The following is a 21,893-nucleotide window of genomic DNA, read 5'->3' on the forward strand; positions in this document are numbered from 1 at the left end:
GATGCCAACTGGTACTTAAGCCTGCCCTGTCAAGCCTAGGATGTCAGCACGACTGGCCTCAGTGCATTGCAGGGTGAGATGTGCCACAGCGACATGGTCCACCCAATGCCCTTGGGAACCAGGAAAGGACCTTCATGAAGACAATAATGAGGCTTTCTATTTTTCCCTGTCAGGAGAAGTGCAGTCACAATGTTATGGAGTACCACAGAACAGGTGGAGGAAGGCCAAATCAGGGCATCCTCACGAAGCACAGAAACAATGCACTGGAGCTGGAATGCCACCTTCGGTCGTGGTGAGGTGGGAGTCTCGGATGAAGCTAAGAGTGCAGGTGACAGATGTGTGAGTGGTGAGTACTGGAAACATAACGGGCTCCTCTCATCAGAAGCTGAGCTGTCATGGCCAGAGAGCCCACTGAAGCTCCAATGCAGTTGGTACCATGCAGCAGGTCTCCATTGTTTCCTCAGCCTGCCTCGCATGCATAGTGACTATGATGATTGAATGTACTGATCTTTTGCCTTCCTCCCATGGATGCACCATCCGCAGGAGCTGCCGACAACCCCAAGGGCCCCCCATTGAACTCTGAGGAAGATATCACGCCTGCACCAGCGTCACACTGTCCCTCTGAACCAGGCACCAATGCAGATACACACGTCAGTGGGCATTAGTTATTCTGTTCCATGGGTAATGCACAGTGGTGAGGGCACATCACACTCACATGAGGAGCTGGCTGAGGCAGAGAGGTCCCAGGGAGTCGATACTGGGAGCACACTGGAGACCAGGACCATGCTGTGTCTGAGGCAGATGACAAGCCTCTGGAGTCGTCCATCAGGTGGCAGATGCTGGATGTCCAGCGGGATGTGCAGGGAGAACTGGTGGGGATCCATGAGGGTCTGCATGCCATGGTCTCCATCATTGGAAGAGTCCATGCAGAGCATGAGTTCTGCATTATCCCTTAATACCGAATGCACAGCCTCTCCATTGAGAGAGTGGTAACTCTCAGAGAGAGGCAGTTTAGGAGCAGACTCAGGGGTTCCTCAGATTGCACTCAGACCTGCAGGCCCTTACACAAGCAGTGAGAGGGTCACTGCCAGTGTGAGAGATGGATGAGGCACCTAGTCTCCCTGCTAGGTCCTCGTCCATCAATGGTGAATTGGGAAGTGCAACACACCTCACGCTGGCAGATGAGCTGCCTGTCATCTCTGTGGGCTTCTCTCAGGGCACTCTGGACGAGGGCACCAGTTCCTTTGCCCCTGTGCCAGTGGCCACTGCATCTGATGATGCCACAACGACTGAGGAGTATCCAGCTATGGGGCTGGATGCACCTTCCCAGGCGGAGCCTGCTCATGCTCTGGCGGCTAGAGGACGACCGCCAAGGTCATAAGGACCACCAGAACAGCTGGATTAAGCAGGCTGCCTCAAATGCCACTGTCAGCGAGTGGAATGGAGAGGGGGTGGGAGTGGGGGCACCAAAGCACAGCACTCGCAGATATAAGTTGAAGGTACCTTGAGCACAACAGGGGTGTTTCACAGGTGACATTATTTGCATTAATTATTTTGATGTTTGTGCAAGGGATGGACACTTTGTTTGTTCTTTGTTTGTTCCTGTGAAGTAGCATAAACATTTATTTGACTTAAATGTGCTGAGTTGGCTGGATGGTGTGAATAGGTGCCAGATGCAGCACAGGCTTACAAAAGTGTGGTGTTGTGTGGTGCTGGCGTAGTAGGTTGGCTTTTCATTTATTGATTGTTAGTAAAGGAGTCAGTGCCATTGTCTTGATGAGGCATTGATGCCTTGGATTCCTAGCTGAAGGCTTGCTGGATCAAAGCATCCCTGGTATCCCTGCCTCCATGAGGGTACTTGTCCTCTGCCTCGAGGTCCTCACCCTGTGCCTTCCCAGGCTTTTCCACTGAGAGATCCTCCTTGGCCTTGCTTTCCTCAGCTTCCAGTGAGTTCCCCCATTGACAGAGCCAGGTTGTGCAGGGATGCAGCATGCAACAACTATGAGGGAAATATGATCTGGAGGATACTGCAATGGTTCCCCTGGCTGGCCCAGGCATCAGAGGTACATCTTCAGCAGCCTAATAGTCCTCTCCACCATCGCCCTTATAGCAGCATAACTTCTGTTGAATCTCTCCTTGTCCTTAGTTCTTGGATGACGGAGTCATCAGCTACCTCTTCAAGTGATAGCCCTTGTCACCCAGGAGTCATCCATCTACTCATGCAGGATCCATGAACAGCCTTGGTACCTGTGAGTGCCACAAAATGTAAGCATTGTGTAAGTTCCCAGGGTAACGGGCACAAACTTGGAGAATCTGTGTCCTGCGGTCACAGACGATCTGAACATTCATTGAGTGAAACCCCTTTCTGTTTACGAAAGCTCCAGGCTTACCTGTTGGTGCCTTGATGGCCACATGAGTGCAACCTATTGCACCCTGGATGCGGGGGATCCCAGCCATTGCAGCAAAGCCTCGTGCTATCTCTGCCTGGCTCACCTCATCTGTCTGGAAGTGGATGAACATTTGGACGTATCTAAAGATGGCATCAGTCACAAGCTTGACACAACTGTGTACAGCTGATTGAGAAACGTTGCATAGATCCCCCACTAAGCCCTGAAAAGAACCAGAGGCATAGAAGTTGAGGGTCTCTGCGACCTTCAAAATCACTGGCATGGGATATCCACCCATGTAGTTGGAGGCATTTTCTGAACCTAAATTGTGACATATTGTTGTCACTGTGTCCCAGGAGAAGTGGAGTCTCCTGTGGCACTGGACCTCGGACATCTGGAGGTAGATGGAGCACTGCCTGAACACTCTAGACGCCGGGTAGTGACGCTCTCGGCGTGCCCTTCCGCCTTGGCCTCCCCTTGGCTGTCCCTGCACCAACTGAGCCTGTGCATCTCCTCTTAAAGGCCTGTCCATTGGAAGTTGCCTATGCCCACCTGGCCTCCTCTCCGTCCTGCCCCTCTCTTCCTCTTCACAGGAGGTTCCACCAGTGGACTACACTTTCCCAGTAGATGGGAGGCAAAGGAGCAGTGCCTTGAAAATGAAGGAACACTGTGCTGCAATACTCAGGAGAACCTTCCAGGGAAGATGAGGACCCGATATGCTGAAAGGCAGGCTTTACAATCAAACAAGATGCCACTGAACATCAAACCATTGTTTCCTGGACTGTCACTGAGATCTTCCTTCCACAGCTTCCAACCTGATAGTCGCCCAACCTCGGACGGCCCGCTTCTACCTCCTACCTAAAATCCACAAACAGGACTGTCCCGGCAGATTGATCGTGTCAGCCTGTTCCTGCCCCACGGAACTCATTTCTCGCCATCTTGACTCCCTTCTCTCTCCCCTTGTCCAGTCCCTTCCCAAATACATCCGTGATTCCTCTGACACCTTACATCACATCAACAATTTCCAGTTCCCTGGCCCCAATTGCCTCCTCTTCACCATGGACGTCCAATCCCTCTACACCTCCATTCCCCAACGGGATGGTCTGAGGGCTCTCAGCTTCTTCCTCGAACAGAGGCCCGAACAATCCCCATCCACCACTACTCTTCTCTGTCTGGCTGTTCTCACACTGAACAATTTCTTCTTTAACTCCTCTCACTTACTCCAAATAAAAGGTGTGGCTATGGGTACCCGCATGGGCCCCAGCTATGCCTGTCTCTTTATGGGGTATGTGGAACATTCCTTGTTCCAGTACTACTCCGGCCCTTCCCACAACTCTTGCTCCGGTACATCGATGATTACTTCGGTGCAGCTTCATGCTCTCGTCGGGACCTGGAAAAATTTATTAATTTTGCTTCCAATCTCCACCTCTCCATCATTTTCACATGATCCATCTCTGACACTTCCCTTCCCTTCCTTGACCTCTCTCTCTCAATCTCTGGTGATAGACTGTCCACCAATATCCATTACAAGCCTACCGACTCCCACAGCTACCTCGACTACAGCTTCTCACACCCCGCTTCCTGTAAGGACTCCATCCCATTCTCTCAGTTCCTTCACCTCTGTCGCATCTGTTCTGATGATGCTACCTTCAAAAACAGTTCCTCTGGCATGTCCTCCTTCTTCCTTAACCGAGGTTTTCCACCCATGTCGTTGACAGGGTCCTCAACTGTGTGCGGCCCATCTCCCGCGCATCTGCCCTCACGCCTTCTCCTCCCTCCCAAAACATGATAGGGTCCCCCTTGTCCTCACTTATCACCCCACCAGCCTCCGCATTTAAAGGATCATCCTCCGCCATTTCCACCAACTCCAGCATGATGCCACCACCAAACACAACTTCTCTTCACAGCCCTGGTGGCATTCCGTAGGGATCGTTCCCTCCCTGACACCCTGGTCCACTCCTTCATCACCCCCTACTCCTCAACCCCCACCTACAGCACCTCCCCATGCAAACGCAAAATATGCAACACCTGCCCCTTCACTTCCTCTCTCCTCACCGTCCAAGGGCCCAAACACTCCTTTCAAGTGAAGCAGCATTTCACTTGCATTTCCCCCAACTTAGTCTACTGCATTCGTTGCTCCCAATGCGGTTTTCTCTACATTGGAGAGACCAAACGCAGACTGGGTGACCGCTTTGCAGAACACCTTCGGTCTGTCTGCAAGCATGACCCAGACCTCCCTGTCACTTGCCTACATGTCTGTCCTTGGCTTGCTGCATTGTTCCAGTGAAGCTCAATGCAAACTGGAGTAACAGCACCTCATCTTCCGACTAGGCACTTTACAGCCTTCCGGACTGTATATTGAGTTCAACAACTTTGGATCTTGAACTCCCTCCTCCATCCCCACTCCCTTTCTGTTTCTTCCCCCTCCCTTTTGTTTTTTCCAATAATTTATATAGATTTTTTCCCACCTATTTCCATTATTTTTAAATGCATTCCACCCATGGTTTATTTCACCCCACCCCCACTGGAGCTACCTTGCTTGTCCTGCTCTTCATTCTTAATTAGTACATTCTTTTAGATAATATCACCACCTTCAACACCTCTTTGTTCTTTTGTCTGTGACATCTTTTGGTTATCTGCTCCTATCACTGCTTGCTTGTCCCAACAACCCCCAGCCCCCTTCATCCCACCCCCCCCCCTTAAACCAGCTTATATTTCACCCCTTTCCTATTTCTACTTAGTTCTGTTGAAGGATCATGAGGACTCGAAATGTCAACTTTGCTCTTCTCCGCCGATGCTGCCAGACCTGCTGAGTTTTTCCAGGTATTTCTGTTTTTGTTTAAGATGCCAAGAAACTCTGGGACATCTCTGTACTCACACGGCAGCGAACTGTAATGACAGTTAAAGTGCTGCTGCTTCTGAGGCCTTTTATCCCGCTCGTGAATGAGGAAATGATTAAAACGTGAATTCCGTCCACCAGTTTTGGCCGTGCGACGAGCTAAAAATCACATGGGCAACATAAAATCACAGTCAGTATTCTTTTTAATGACCTTAACTGGCCCTTTAACGGTTGCTGGGCACTGCTCCGACTCCCACAAGCACCCGCCGCCCTCAATATTGCACGCGTGCAAAATGACATCGGGACACACACCAGACATCTTTTTGCGCAATTTTACATGTGCTCAGGTCAGGCACGAGCCCAGCCTCAGAATGCAAGATTCAGGCCCAGGCTTATTTGCAGTGCTTTAGAATATCTCAGCAATCACAGGATTTCTACACACATGGTTAGAGTTCAGGCTTCTCAGGTGTTTTTTCACAAAGCCTCTGTTTGCTTTTTCCTCAGAAGTTATGCCCAGGCTTAATCAATCAAGCACAGTGAACATATTAAACCATTGAACACTACATTGTTGATTAATTAAATAAAAATGGAATGAGTTTAGGAGAAAAAATTTAGGTGTAGAAGAATAACAACATGCTTGTCACTAGTATTCGTTAATCCAAAAGTTAGACTTGAACTTCATAGAATTTGAAATATGGGGTAGATGAGCTGAATGATGCATTGGTGCATACAGGAACCTTTTGCTGTTGGCATAATCAAATGCAGCCCCCAGTCAGTCGATGAAAGTTTCCCATATTTTTTGGCTGTAAGGATTTTTGCATGAAATGAGTTTGATCTGGCACTAATTTGGAAACTATTGTTAGGAAATAGGGACAGTTTAAATAAGTTATATTTGTATGTGTAGGTGTTAGGAAGGAGTTTTAGCTTTAAAGTTTAATTTGTATTTCTGTATGTGTGTTAAGAAAGGTCAAATGGAGTTTTAGTTTCACTTTATAAAAAGGTGCTTGCATTTCTAATGAGAGTTTAAGACTTGAGGTTAAGCAAACAAGGGTAGAAGAATTGGGCTGTTGCCTAGCAACATGGGCTCAGAAAGGCAGGTCCCTCCCACTGAAACACACACAAGAAACAAGAAACAGCAGTTTTGTTTTGGAAGCTGCTGGAGTTCGGCAGGTTTTGAAGATAGCTGCCAGTCAGGAGCAGCCTAGAAGGGACGGACAACCAGTCCCGAGCTAAAGATAAACCCCAAAAATCCAGGGGGGTGGAACAGGGGAAAGTCCAAAGAAGACCTTCTAGTCAAAGGAAGGACAGGGACCTAGAAAAGGTACTGTTAAGTAAAGTTAAGAGTGAGGGGCAGAGAGAAGGGCTCCAAACTTCAGATTTAAAGAAACCAAAGCTGCAGAAAGCAGATTTAAAGTGAGAACAGCTTGCAAGAGGCAAATAGGTTCAAAGAGATGGATGAAGGTTTGTAACTTTTTGCTATGGGCATGTGAAGCAGTGGTACTGTTGACAGCTGAGTTAGTGAGAGAGAGTGCGTGGAAGACAGCTTGAATGCATGTGGTGACCCAGACAAGAGGAACATCAGAAGGAGAGTTTGAAATCCTGGAGGTGAACCCTTGCGGAAGGAGTCTGGGAGAAACTGCAGGTTTGGGAGAAGATTCCAAGGCTAGTCCTTAGAGAGTGGAGATTGGAAACCCTCATGTGAAAGATGGAGTTCAGTGAGAAGGTTGGCTCATGGTGTGACAAGCAGCTGGAGGGAGTTGAGGAGAGATCCATAGCATCTGGTTGAGGTGACATCTGTCACTTGTTCTCAGAGTGTGGTGTGCCTGACCACAGGGTGCTTACTGGTACATGGACTGTGTACTTATTGTGGACATTAGAGTATAAGATAGCTTTTGTAACTTGTGTCTTCCTTACAAATATTTATACATCTGTAGAGGTATAGTTGTGGGTGAAAGAGTATTGTAATATCTTTTCCTTGTTTAATAAATGTTTTTATTCTATTGTTAAAAGTTCATCAGTTGACTCCTGTGACTCTGTTCAACAGCTACTCTCCACGTATCTAAACAAACAAATTAAAAGTTAGCATCTATCAAGCTGGGTTCCACTCTGGGATCAGGCTTGTCCGGGGGTAAGCTCAGCTCAGTAATGGGAAATAAAATACTGCCACACTAGTGCACTAGGGCTTCTGTTCTGAATTTGGGGCAGAGTAGAGGGAGAACCTAAATGTGCTTTATCTGACCTGAGAACATTTGCATGAGACTTACACAGGATACACAAAATGGAAAGCATTCCATTTCCTATCACTATTAAAACAAAAGTTCAAAACATGACATTAAAAGTTTAGATTAAATCAAGAAATCAGTTCTTAATTCCCTTATTCATTTGGATCTAATTTATAATGTTTAAATTCATAAAGTGGAAGGAAGAAAAAGACTTGCATTTATATAGCACCTTTCACAACCTCAGGATGTTCAAAAACTTTTCAAGCCAGTGAAATACTTCTGAAGTGTAGTCACAGTTGTTAAATAGGAAATGCAGCAGTTAATTTGCACACAGCAAGCTCTCACAAACAGCAATGCGATAATGCCCATTCACTCTGTTTTTGTGAAGTTCACTGAGGAATAAATATTGGCCAGGACACTAAGGATAACTCACTTACTCTTTTCCAAAGTAGTGCTGTGAGATATTGAGCTTAGAGAACAGACAGGGCTTTGGTTTAACATGTCCAAAATAAAGCACCTCCAACAATGCACTGGAACATCAGCCCAGATTTTTTTACTCTAGTACCTAGAGTGGGACTTGAAGCCACTGCCATCTGACTCAGAGGCAAGAGTACTTACAACTAAACCAAAGTTGACAAACAAGCTGAGTTTGTTTTGATTTATATGATGATTACACACATGGGGCAGAGTTTGAAACATTGTTTCCCTTTATTAGTCCAGTGAGGTTGATGAGAACTGCACATTTAAAAAAAATCACAGTAATTCTATACAATGGTTCAACCACACAATACAGGTAGAAGTGTCAGACAAAGGAAGCTCACATGGATGTTCCTCCTCACATTTCCTGGTCAGTACAGTCCCATGAACTAATATATCATCACCCACAAACCTAAAAGCACAGTGTCCTCAGAATTTATTTTAATTAAAATTAAGAATAATTAACTGATATAATACATTGCTATTCCAGTTATTGTACAGAGCAAATTTTATATTACAATCATTAAAATCCTCATCACGTTTGCCAGACAGGACTTAACATCATTACCCAAGTTATAAAGGATAGCCAAGAACTAACATTAGTTACAAACACACAGTTTCACTTAATTTGTTCAGGTTAGCCATTGCTACACACAAAACTATGAAATACTGTAGTAGCAATAGGTCAGAAATTTAACACACAAGAAGCACCTAAAGAAGCTGGGTAATGTGCCTGGTCCTTCACCTCACAACATGATATGCTAAAATTAGATTTTTAAAAATAAACATTTATTGCTATTTTTTGTATTTATTTTTACAATCTTGCTATTACAATAAAGAGGAGATTATTCAAAATCCAGGGAAGAAAATGTAAACCTCAGTTTGGCATCATGTGATACAATGAGTTAAAAGACCTGAAAACTTTATCTAATAATAGTCTGAACAGAGATAAAACACTAGAGGTACTACAGGTAATGAATGACTAAGTCAAAAACCTTTATATTGCTATTAGTATATACTTACAAAGTTGAGAACTCAGTTTAGCAAACATGTGAAGACAATTTTCCAATGGACAGACAATAGAATCTCTCAATACAAATTAGCGATGGTCAAATAAACAAAATGTCACCTGCTATAGCCTGAAGCTAAATGAGTTTAGATGAATAGTGTAGCTGGGATATGTTGGTGTGGGGAGCAGAATGGCATTAGCAGTAGTCACAGGAATCCTGTCTTTTTTCTTATCTCAACAAATTATGAAGTTAAACTGATTTGAAATTTACTTATCATGTTTGTTGGCTTTACTTTTCCTTTAAAAATAGATGGAATTTGTGGGATAATGCTACCATGGAGTAACAAATAATGGGCTGTAATTTCAGAACACACCTGACATTTTTATTTGAAATCACGAGTAAACTCTTCATATTTTTCTCCTGATATATTAACTCAAATCTAATTTAATGTAAAGGACAAAAATGAAAGCACCTTTAATGATTAAACATATCCATGGGAGTGGTGACATGATTCATTTTCTAAGTTGTTCAGTTGCAAGTTCATTGTAAAGCTACATTATGGGAAATCAGCATTGGTCCATGTGTCTATCAGACACACAGACAATTTTACCCAGCTCATTTCACACCTCTCCAACATTTTAAATATAATAGTGTACACTAGCGTCTAACTTGTGGTTACATTCTTGATTTAATTATTGAAAAGAAGGCTGCATTTACAGTGCATAGCTGTAACAAACAAAACAACATTGTTATATTTACATAAAATAAAAATAACTCAATTTAATTTAGTAAATTTGTAACTACATTTCAGCATTTAGTAAATAAAATATTTCAAACACCCCAGTATTTAATCCCAACTCTTGTCAGTAATATAACACCACATCCAAATATCAGAAAAAATGCTGAACAAGCTGCATATTCCACCAATTAGATTATTGTTTATATATCATGTGTAAAACAGTGCTAACTTATCAGCTGTACTCTTCCTTTTCAAATGCATTTTCTTTTAATTGAATATCTGTCAACTTTCCTCACACACTGCAGCAGCTGTGTTCATGTAAACTTCATTTGTACAGAGTGTAAAGAGGGATAAGATCCCAGGATGACTGATGCAAGTTCTTTGTTGGTAAATGAAAGAATGCCTACATGGTACTGTGGCTTCCTTCACTAGTAGCACATTTGGTGTCTGTTACCTACGCAGGCTTCGCTGGGCCTCTTTCAGCAAGGTGTCAAAATCCATTGAGTCATACTTGCTTTTAGTTGAAGTAGGGTCAAAGTCGTCTGAATTGGGATCTACAACAAAGGAGTAATGTTTCATGAATACCGTTTCTTATAAAGCTTTATAAAATTAACTAAATGTTTTGCTTTCTGGGATTGCTTTAATAGGTGATGAAAGGTGTAAAAAAATTCAAAGCAATTTTACCATTTTAGACTTAACGAGACTAATGACTCTTGGTTAATAAAGACTGACCTTGTGCCTGCAAAAGGCAATACAATGCTCTTTAAAATCATGAGAACCATTGGTTAAATCATTCAAAAATTTTATCTAAGTGTAATTAACAATATATATGTACACTGGTTTCCAGAAACATAGGTAATTTGTGTTCATTATTTGTCTCATAGTATCTTTCAATAGTACACAAATAATAATGGCTGGGTAGCAAAATTTTGAGTGTTCATTGACTACAAGATCATAGATTTAAGTTCCACTGACCACTGTTTCTAATTTACAGAATGCATGCATTTTTCAACTGGGCTTCAGATTGAGTGTTGTGTGAACAAGACAATTTGGGGGTGAAATTGTTGGCAGTAGCACAAAATGGCTGATACTGAATCGGCAGCCTTTTCTGCGTGGAAAAGAAAACTGGACACAACATAATATGGACTGGCAATTTGCAATCTGCCCATTTTGCACTAATGCTGTTGGCCAGTTTCACTTGATCCATCTCTAGAGGAAAAAAACTGAAATCAGTCAGTTCACTATGTGTAGTGGATAGTCTATTTGGCAATTCAAATAGGGCAGAATTTTACATCCTGCGGGTGGGCATGTGCCCGACCCAATCAGCATAAAATAGCGCGCAATGACGTCAGGCGAGCGTCCCGATATCATCGCGCACTTGCGCAATATTTCAGTCGGTGGGCGCATGCGAGAGTCGGCAGCGCGCCTGCCAACAATTAAGAGGCCTATTCCTATTAAGACCATTAATGTATTAATTAAAAGCTATATTTTGCTGCCTGTGCAACCTTATAGTTGGATGGGCAGCGAGCTGAGGGCTGGAAGGTGTGAAATTGTGTGAGGAAAAATAATGGGAAAGAAAGCCAAAGGATGAGGAGGTAAGTCTGCGGGAAAGTGAAGAAACATCTAAGCCTCTTAGGTAGCTGCTGATTTGGAACTGGTAGTGTATTATGGAGTACTGCTATTTATGCAACTCCACAATACCACCCCATGGGTCAGCATTGCAGCATTTCTACAAGGAGGTGGAATCAGTTTTAAGGCCACAGCTGGATTGTTCCTGTCACAGATGCCCCAGCATTATTGTTGAATAGAAGCTGCTGATATCGTTGCCACACAAGTGCCAGGCAATGACCATCCCCAACAAGAAGGAATCTAACCATTGGCACTTGACATTCAATTGCACTGCCATCGCTGAATCCCCCTCTATCAACATCCTGGGGGTTACCATTGACCAGAAATGGAACAGGACTAGCCATTGAAATACTGTGGCTACAAGAGCAGGCCAGATGCTAGGAATCCCACGGGAAGTAACCTACCTCCTGACTCTCCACTTGCCTGGATGACAGCAGCTTCAACAACATTCAAGAAGCTTGACACCATCCAGGACAAAATAGTCCGCTTGACTGGCACCCCATCCACAAACGTTCATTCCCCCCATCACCAATGTACAGTGACAGAAGTGCGTACCATCTACAAGAAGGACTGCAGAAACTCACCAAGGCTCCTTTGACAGCACCTTCCAAACCCACGACCACTACCATCTAGAAGGACAAGGGCAGCAGATACATGGGAACATCACCACTCCAAACCACTCACCATCCTGACTAGGAAATATATCATCATTCTTTCATTGTCACTGGGTCAAAATCCTGGAACTCCCTCCCTACTGCAACAGTTCAAGAAGGCAGCTCACCACCACCTTCTCAAAGGTAATTAACAATGGGCAATAAATGCTGGCCTAGCCAGAGGTACCCACATCCCATGAATGAATAAAACAAAAGTAGATGGCATCAAATAACTGAGAATAGTCACTCAGTTAGATGTGCCCAAATAGATTTTTTATTATTCTTTCATGGGATGTAGGCATCGCTGGCAAGGCCAGCATTTGCTGCCCAGTTAAGAGTCAACCATAATGCTGTGCTTCTGGAGTCACATGTAGGCCAAACCAAGTAATGACAGCAGATTTCCTTCCCTAAAGGACGTTAGTGAATCAGATGGGTTTTTGCCATAATCAAAGATATTTTCAAAGGCCAATTGGCCTATTCACCCGCCCGCCAATCGAACGGTCGGATGAGCAGCGAAAAATTTGATTTAATTATTTGATTGAGGAGCTTAAAAAGCCTCTTAATTGTCAGTGGGTGTTCTGCCACCTCTCACAGTGAGCGAAATGTCATGAGTGCGCGCAATGACATTGGGATGCCTGCCTGATTAGGGAAAAATTCTGTCCAGTGTATTTATTTTTCCCAAAGATTACTGGTAAAACTTAGTACTATGACAGATTTTTATTATCAGGAAGGTAAAGTCCAAAGACATAGTTAAACAATGGGTATTTGCATTCAAAGGGGAAAATATGTATAAAGGAGCAAAGGCTGTGTATAAAGGTAGGCAGTCTAAGATTCAACAAGTGTGAAACGCCTTCAGCCTGTTTGTAGTAAACTGCTGCCTCCAGGAACTGAAGTCAAGAAAACTCACTTTGTGTTTGACTGGTTCAGGGTATCATGTTTTTTTGCCTGGGCCTTCCTTTTAAAATCTGTATGTCTTACTGTTGCCTTAACAAAAGTGTGATTGGGAGTCAGATTAATTAGGGGATGTAGAAGTTATCATAATGGTAATTTGTAGATTTATGTATGTATTTAAACATTTATTTATAGAAGAAATGAGTTTAGTCTAGCTTTGTAAAAACCTATAAGACTTGGTGGTCTTATTACTACTGAATTCAAAGCATGCATCTCAAAATTTATACAAATTGCAAAACAAGTTGTGGTAGTTATTTCAAGTTTCCCTTTGGGATTTGAACAATTCAGCATTTACATCAGCTGTGCCAGAACATAACTGAATTCAAATTCCAACAGCTGGTGAACCCATCTCCCCAGAGCATCAGCCTGGGTTTCTGGATTATTAATCCAGTGACATTATCTCTATGCTACCATCTTCCCTTATAAGGCTGGTGGTATTTTGGCAGATAAGGAATCAAGGTATATGGCATGTTTTATTTTATGCAGTACTGCTGAAAGTATCATGTGTCGTGATCAAGATCCTTCTGAAGATGATCCCACATTACTGTTAGTCAGATGGTCACATATTTTAGTGGTGTCACTGTGTCGGCAGTCCTAGTTTCCTTAGAGAATATAAACTTCTGCATATACTAATTGTCAGTCAAATCTAGGCTTGGCTACTTGCGTCTGCAGATGAGGGTTTGATGGTTCCAGCAGGTGAGTACAGGGCACCTCTTGCATAGCCTGACATGTCTGATAACATCCTATCCCATGTGCCCTTCTTCTTCCAATCAACTCAGATAAGGAAATTCCCTCTTGCAGCCAATAATGGTGCTGGGAGAAAATACATTTGGCTATTAGGCACAAACCATAGAAAAGTTACGATGCAGAAAGAGGCCATTAGCCCATTGCATCTGTGCCGGCCATGAGAAGAGAATAAAGAAGCTAGCCGCTCATTTTAATCCTACTTTCCAGCATCTGGTCTGTAGCCTTGCAGGTTACAGCATTTAAAGTGCATACCTAGGTACCTTTTAAATGAATTGAGTGTTTCAGCCTCAACCACCAACTTAGGCAGTGAATTCCAGATATCCACCACTTTCTGGGTGAAAAAGTTTTTCCTCATGTCTCTTCTAATCCTTCTACCAATCACCTTAAATCTATGCCCCCCTGATAACTAACCCCTCAGCTAGGGGAAATCAAGTCTTTCCTAGCGACCTTATCCATGCCCCTTATAATTTTGTGCACCTCAATTAGGCCACTTTCCTGTCTCCTCTGTTCTAAGGAAAACAACCCTAGCCCATCCAATCTTACTTCATAGCTGCAATTTTCAAGGCATAGCAACATTCTTGTAAATCTCCTCTGGGTTCTCTCCAGCGCAATTATGTCCTTCCTGTAATGTGGTGACCAGACTATACATGAAATTCCAGCTGTGGCCTAACCAGTGTCTTATACAGTTCCAGCATTACATGCCTTCTTTTGTATTCAATACCTCACCTAATAAAGGAAAACATTCCATATGCTTTTTTGACCACCTTGTCCACCTGTCTTGCCATCTTCAAGGACCTGTGGAAATGCATGCCAAGGTCTCTCACTTACTTCCTGTTTATTGAGTATTCCCTTGCTTTGTTTGCCCTCCCAAATGCATAATCTCGCACTTCTCTGGATTTAATTCCATTTGCCACTTTTCCAACCACTCAGACAAACCATTGATATCATTCTGGAGTCAACAGCTATCTTCACTATCAACTACATGGCCAATTTTTGTGTCATCTGCAAATTTCCCAATTATGCCTCCCACATTTAAGTCCAAATCATTAATATATATGACAAACAGCAAGGGCCCCAACACTGAGCCCTGTGGAACACCACTGGAAACCACTTTCCACTCGCAAAAACATTCATCCGCTATTACCCTTTGTTTCCTGTCACTGAGTCAACTTTGGATCCAACTTGCCACTTTCTCCTGTATCCCATGGGATCTCACTTTCCTGACCAGTCTGACATGTGGGACTTTGTGAAATGCCTTACTAAACAACATCCACTGTATTACCTTCATCAATCCTCCTTGTTACTTCCTCAAAAAATTCTATTAAGTTAGTAAGACACGATCAAAACCATGCTGACTGTCCCTGATCAATCCGTGACTTTCTAAGTGACAGTTTATCCTGTCTCTCAGAATTGATTCCAATAATTTTCCCACCACTGAAGTCAGACTGACTGGCCTATGATTTTCTGACCTATCCCTTATACCCTTTTTAAGTAAACATTTACAGACCTCCAGTCCTCTGGTACCTCACCTGCATCTAGTAAAGATTGGAAAATGACCGTCTGGGCAACTGTTATTTCCTCCCTGGCTTCCTTTAACAACCTGGGATCGAATCCATTGGGCCTTAATGATTTATCCACCTTCAAGGATGCCATTCCCTCCAGTGCTTCCTCTCTCACTATGCATATTGTATCTAATATTTCACACTTTTCCTCTTTAACTAGAATGTCTGCATCATCCTTCTCCTTAGTGAAGACAGAGACAAAGTACTTATTGAGAACACTGCCTACATTTTCAGCAACAACGTACAAGTTACATGTACATCTCTGATAGGCGGCACCCATTCCTTAGTTATCCTCTTCTCTAAATGTATTGGTAAAACATCTTAGGATTTTCTTTGATTTTACCTTCCAATATTTCCTAGTATCCTCTCTTTGCTTTCCTAATTTCCTTTTTTACTTCACCCCTGTACTTTCTATACTTCTTTAGGCTTTTTAGAGTATTAAGCTTTTTGTGACTGTCATAGGGTCTCTTTTTCTGCTTCATCTTACTCTGTATGTTTCTGGGTAACCAGGTGGCTCTAGGTTCATGGGTACATTTTTACACTCTTCCCATAGAATTTCGCTTTTTAATACCTCCCACTGGCTTGACTGTTTTCCCTTCCAATAGCTGTATCCAGTCCACTCTCGCCAGCTCACCTCAGTTTTGTAAAATTAGTCTTCCCCCAATTTAGAGCTTTTACTCCTGTTCTTTGTCCTTTGTCCTTTACTATCATGATACTAGATCATTATTAATTACTAAATCACTGTATCATGGTCACTATCACCAAAATGGTCACCACTACTCCTACATCCACTTGTCCAGCTTCATTTCCGAAGAGTAAATCTAGAATTGCGCCCCCTCTCATTGGGCTTGTTAAGTGCTCGCTGAAAAATTCCCTTGAATGCAGTTCAAGGATTTTGTGCCCCCTGTGCCCTTCACACTGTTCATATCCCAGTTGATATTAGGGTAGTTGAAGTCTCCAACTATTACTGCCCTTTTTTTTTGGCACTCAAATTTGTCTGCATATTTGCTCTTCTAATTCTCTTCCACTATTTGGAGGTCTATAGCAATGTGGATGACTGTTATTTTTGAGCTCAACCCATATGGCCTCATTTGGTGTTTCATTTAGTATATCATCCCTTCTCTCAGATGTAATTGTTTCTTTAACCAATAATGTTCCACCCCCAACATTTTTATCTGCCTTGCTATCCTGCCTCAAAGCTATCAAGGAATGTTGAGCTGCTATTTTTGCCCTTCTTTAAGCCAAATTTCCATTTTAGCAATGATATCTTGCTGCCATGTTTCTATCTGTGACCTCAGCTCATCGGCTTTATTTGCAATACTCCTTGCATTTACATTTACACCTTTTAACACTGCCAAATTCCTGTGCTGTACACTTTTTAACCTCTGCTTCTTCTGTCCTTCAGAGTCACTCATAATTCTCCATCTCCCATTCCCCGCTCTGAATTTGTTTTTGGGTTCCAGACCCCCACAAATCTAGTTTAAATCCTCCAGCCCCCCCTGCCCTTTCAACAGCACTAGCAATCTCCCTGCGAGGATATCTGTCCCAGTCCTGTTCAGGTGTAGACCGTCTGGCTTGTACAGGTCCCATCTTCCCCAGAACCGGTTCCAGTGCCTCAGAAATCTGATTACCTCCCTCCTACACTAGCTTTCCAGCCATGTATTCAATTGCTCTATTCTCTTACTTTTATACTCACTTGATCGTGAGGCTGGGAGTAATCCTGAGATTACTGCATTAGAGGTCCTGCTTTTCAATCTCTTTCCTAGCTCCCTGAAATCTGCTTTCAGGACCTCATCCCTTTTCCTTCCTACGTTATTGGCACCAATGGGGACCACAAGCTCTGGCTGATCACCCTCCCCCAGAAGAATGTCCTGCAGCCTCTCTGTGATATCCTTGACCGTGGCACCAGAAAGGCAACATGCCATCCTGGGGTCATGTCTACAGCCACAGAAATTCCCATCTGCTCCCCTAACTAACAAATCCCTTATCACTACTGCTCTTCCTCTCTTCTTTCTCCTCTCCTGTACAGCAGAGCTGCCTGTGGTGCCACAAACATGGCTCTGACTGCACTCCTCCAAGGAAACAATGCCCTCACCAGTATCCAAAACGGAAAACCAATTGGCAAGCTTGACCCCAGAAGACGGCTGCAATACCTGCCTAGTTTTCTTGGACTGCCTGGTGGTCACCCATTCCCTTTCTGCCTCCAGGCTCCTAAGCTGTAGTGTGACCACCTGTCTGAATGTGCTATCCACATAGCTCTCAGCCTCATGGATGCACCACAGTGATTCCAGCCACCAGTCAAGCTCTAAAACCCGGAGCTCAAGGTTCTGCAGCTGGTGACACCTCCTATATGTGGTCATCGAAGACCACATGAATGAAACCGGACTGACCACCAAGTATCGATCTAGGCAGCGGAAATGACAATGGCAAACTCAGCCTTGTCAATCCTGCAAAGTCCTCCTTACTAACATTTGGGGACTAGTGCCAAAATTGGCAAAGCTGTCTCACAGACCAGCCAAGCAATAGCTTGACATATTCGCCCTCACAGAATCATATCTTACAGATAATGTCCCAGACACCACCATCACCATCCCTGGGTACGTACTTTCCCACTTGCAGGACAGGCGCAGCAGATGTGGTGGCACAGTGGTATACAGTTGGGAGGGAGTTGCCCTGTGAGTCCTCAACATCGACTCTGGGCCCCATGAAGTCTCATGGCATCAGGTCAAACATAGGCAAGGAAACCTTCTGCTGATTACACATACCAGCCTCCCTCAGCTGATGAATCAGTGCTCCCCCATGTTGAACATCACTTGGAGGAAGCACTGAGGGTGGCAAGGGCGCAGAATGCACTCTGGGTGGCGGATGTCAATGCCCATCACAAACAATGGCTTGGTAGCACTACTACTGACCGAGCCCTAAATGACATAGCTGCCAGACTAGGTTTGCAGCAGGTGGTGAAGGGGCCAGCAAGAGGGAAATACATACTTGACCTCATCCTCTCCAACCTGCCTGCCGCAGATGCATCAGTCCATGACAATATCGATAGAGTGACCACTGCACAGTTGTTGTGGAGATGATGTCCCAACTTCACATTGAGGATACCCTCCATCATGTTTTGTGGCATTACCACCATGCTAAATGGTATAGATTTCAAACAGATCTAGCAATTCAAGACTAAGCATCCATGAGGTGCTGTGGACCATCAGCAGCAGAAGAACTGTACTCGAACACAATCTGTATCTCATGGCCCAGAATATCCCCCACTCTACCCTTATCATAAAGCCAGAAGATCAACTCTGGTTCAATGAAGAGTGCAGGAGCAGCACCAGGCATACCTAAAAATCAGGTGTCAACCTGGTGAAGCTATAAAACAGGACTACTTGCATGCCAAACAGCATAAGCAGCAAGCGATAAACAGAGGTAAGTGATCCCAAAAAAAACGGATCAGATTCAAACTCTGCAGTCCTGCCACATCCACTTGTGAATGGTGGTGTACAATCAAACAACTCACTGGAGGAGGAGGCTCCATAAATATCCCTGTCCTCAATGGTGGAGGAGCCCAGCACAGCAGTGCAAAACATAAGGCTGAAGCATTATCTACTATCTTCAGCCAGAAGCGCCGAGTGGATGATCCATCTGGGCCTCCTCTGGAGGACCCCAGCATTACAGATGCCAGTCTTCAGCCAATTCAATTCACTCCACGTGATATCAAGAAACAGCTGAAGGCACTAGATTGTGCAAAGGCTTTGGGCTCTGACAATATTACTGAAGACTTTTGCCCCAGAACTTGTCACACCCATAGCCTAGCTGTTCCAGTACAGCAACAATACTGGCATCTACCTGGCTATGTGGAAAATTGTCCAGGTATGTTCTGTAAACAAAAAGCAGGACAAATCCAACCCAGCTAATTACCACCCCATCAGTCTACTCTCCATTATCAGTAAAGTAATGGAAGGGGCCATCAGCAGTGTTATCAAGTGGCACTTGCTTAGCAATAACCTGCTCACTGACGCCCAGTTTGGGTTCCGCCAGGGCCACTCAGCTCTTGACCTCATTACAGCCTTGGTTCAAACATGGACAAAAGAGCCAAACTCCCAAGGTGAGGTGAGAGTGACTGCCCTTGACATCAAGGCTGCATTTGACTAAGTGTGGCATCAAGGGCCCTAGCAAAACTGGAATCAATGGGAATCAGGGAGAAAACTCTCCACTGGTTGGAGTCATACCTAGCACAAAGGAAGATGGATGTGGTTGTTGGAGGTTGGTCATCTCACTCCAGGACATCACTGCAGGAGTTCCGCAGGGTCGGGTAGCGGGCCCAACCATCTTCAGCTACTTCATCAATGACCTTCCTACCATCATAAGGTCATAAGTGGATATGTTCGCTGATGATTGCACAATGCTCAGCATCATTCGCGACTCCTTAGATACTGAAGCAGTCCATGTCCAAATGCAGCAAGACCTCGGCAATATCCAGGCTTGGGCTGACATGTGGCAAGTAACATCTGCACCACACTGGTGCCAGACAATGGCCATCTCCAACAAGAGAGAATCTAACCATCAGCCCTTGACATTCAATGTTACCATCACCAAATCCCCTATTACCAGCATCCTGGGGGTTACCATTGACCAGAACCTGAAATGGACTAGCCATATAAATACTGTGGCTACAAGAGCAGGTCAGAGCCTAGGAATCAACAAGTAACCCACCTCACTCCCCAAAGCTTGTCCACCATCCACAAGGCACAAGTCAGGAGTGTGATGGAATACTCTTCACTTGCCTGGATGAATGCAGCTCCCACAACACCCAAGAAGCTTGACAAAGGACAATGCAGCCCGTTTGACTGGCACCACATCCAGAACATTCACTCCCTCCACTGCCAACGCACAGTAGCAGCAGTGCATACCATCTACAAGATGCCCTGCAGGAATTCACTAAGGCTCCCTCCAAATGCATGACCACTACCATCTAGAAGGAAGGACAAGGGCAGCAGCAAAGGCATCACCAGCTGGAAGTTCCTCTCCAAGTCACTCACCATCCTGACTTGGAAATATATCACCGCTCCTTCACTATTGCAGTGTCAAAATCCTGGAACTCACTTCCTAACAGCACCGTGAGTGTACCTACACCTCATGGACTGCAGCATTCATGAAGGAAGCTCATCACCATCATATCAAGGGCAACTAGGGATGGGCAATAAATGCTGGCCTAGCCAGCGAAGCCCACATCCATGAATGAATGAACTAATTAATTAATTAAAAACACTGATAGTGTCCACAACTTCCCATATCTTACAGGATATTCATTCCACACAACCAAGCTGTCCTGCCATTGCTTGAATTTACTTCCCTTATGTTGACTTTATTTTACTTTGGCTACATGTACTAATTTATTTTACCTGGCATTGACTTTACTTCCCTATTGCTTGTGTTTCTTACTAAAATCTAACTCGCTCTTTTTTTTCAAGGTGAAATGTGCTTTTCTAATTTTCAGCTACTTGATGACCTTCCTTAACAGCAGTTTCTCACCAACCGATGAACTAGTGTTTCTCCTGTGATGTCAGTCTTGGGTGCTTTCAAAACTCAGCCCTCTTGTGCAGCTTTTCAACTCCTGGTCTCCTGCAGGCTGAGAAAGACAGAGAAAGAGAAGAAAAGAGCACCTCCCTCCCTGAACTCCCTTCTCACAGCAATTCTACTCTATAACAGTGCACTTCATGACAGGGCAATTAACCTATCTCATTTATCCTACTGAGATTCAAATGAATATCCTATCTGCCAGTTACTGAACTAGATTAGACCAGTTCCTTCATTTACTGATCTCACCTGCTCTCCAGCAGAGATCTTGATTTGCTCGATTAGCCCTGCCCAAGCCTCTAAGAAACTTTAAAAAACGGTAAATTTAAGTAAAATGCTGAATTGCAAGCAAACAGTACTAGATTTTATAAAAAGATTAACATTCATGAGAACCTAAGTTCCTAAGTAAGTAAAAATGATTTTAAAAGAAGCTGAATTATTGGAAACTGAATGGGGCTCAAGCGTACATCCACCAACAGAAAAGGCTGAAGACCCCATTCCAAATCCAAGATGACATAGGCCATCTGCCTGTCTGAAGTAAAATTGCTTCAGAGGCCACACCCTGATCCACTGGTAGATGCTGCAGCAACACACAACCACTTCAATGGACCAAGCAGAAGCTCTTCATGGGCTGGCAATGATTTCCATTGATTTTTTGCTACTTCCAAGTGGAATAATTTCCTGAACCTTCAAAGATAATCACTCACCTCTAATCACTTTCCTGCAGGATTCACTCTTCTCTGTGATCTTTAGAGTTTTCTAGAGGCTTCAATAGAGTACACTCCTGGGTGGAATTATCAGAGTAGCCAAAGAACTTTCACAGACACGGTCCCTTTAACTGAGGTGGGTGGAGGGCATAAGATTTGTTCCCTCCCTATCTCTGCTGGAATTAAGCGTGGCAGTGTGCATAGGATAAAGAATTGTGTTTTGCTCCACATTCCAACCTGCTCACCATTCTAACACTGGATCAGAATTTTGAGACCAATGCACTTACTTATGCCCTTTAAATTAGCTACCACCATAGTCATTCCCCAATAATATTAGACATTCATTTTGCTTAGACATCCTTTCTCAGACAACCTCTTACCTGGTTGACTGCATTA

The 21,893-nt window shown here is 44.0% G+C and overlaps 1 protein-coding gene across 2 annotated transcripts in view; it reads right to left on the reverse strand.

The window, feature by feature from the left end:
- Positions 1-8,137: 8,137 nt before the first annotated feature.
- ppargc1a (peroxisome proliferator-activated receptor gamma, coactivator 1 alpha) overlaps positions 8,138-21,893 on the reverse strand; it is a 172,050-nt gene continuing 158,294 nt past the window's right edge. For both annotated transcript variants that reach the window (XM_041193716.1, XM_041193725.1), the window contains one exon: positions 8,138-10,228. In XM_041193716.1, the coding sequence (XP_041049650.1) occupies positions 10,125-10,228 (104 nt within the window). In that variant the 3' untranslated portion in view covers positions 8,138-10,124. The remainder of the gene's footprint in view (positions 10,229-21,893) is intronic.

Source organism: Carcharodon carcharias, chromosome 1 (genome assembly GCF_017639515.1).
Source record: "Carcharodon carcharias isolate sCarCar2 chromosome 1, sCarCar2.pri, whole genome shotgun sequence".
Lineage (NCBI taxonomy): Eukaryota > Metazoa > Chordata > Chondrichthyes > Lamniformes > Lamnidae > Carcharodon > Carcharodon carcharias.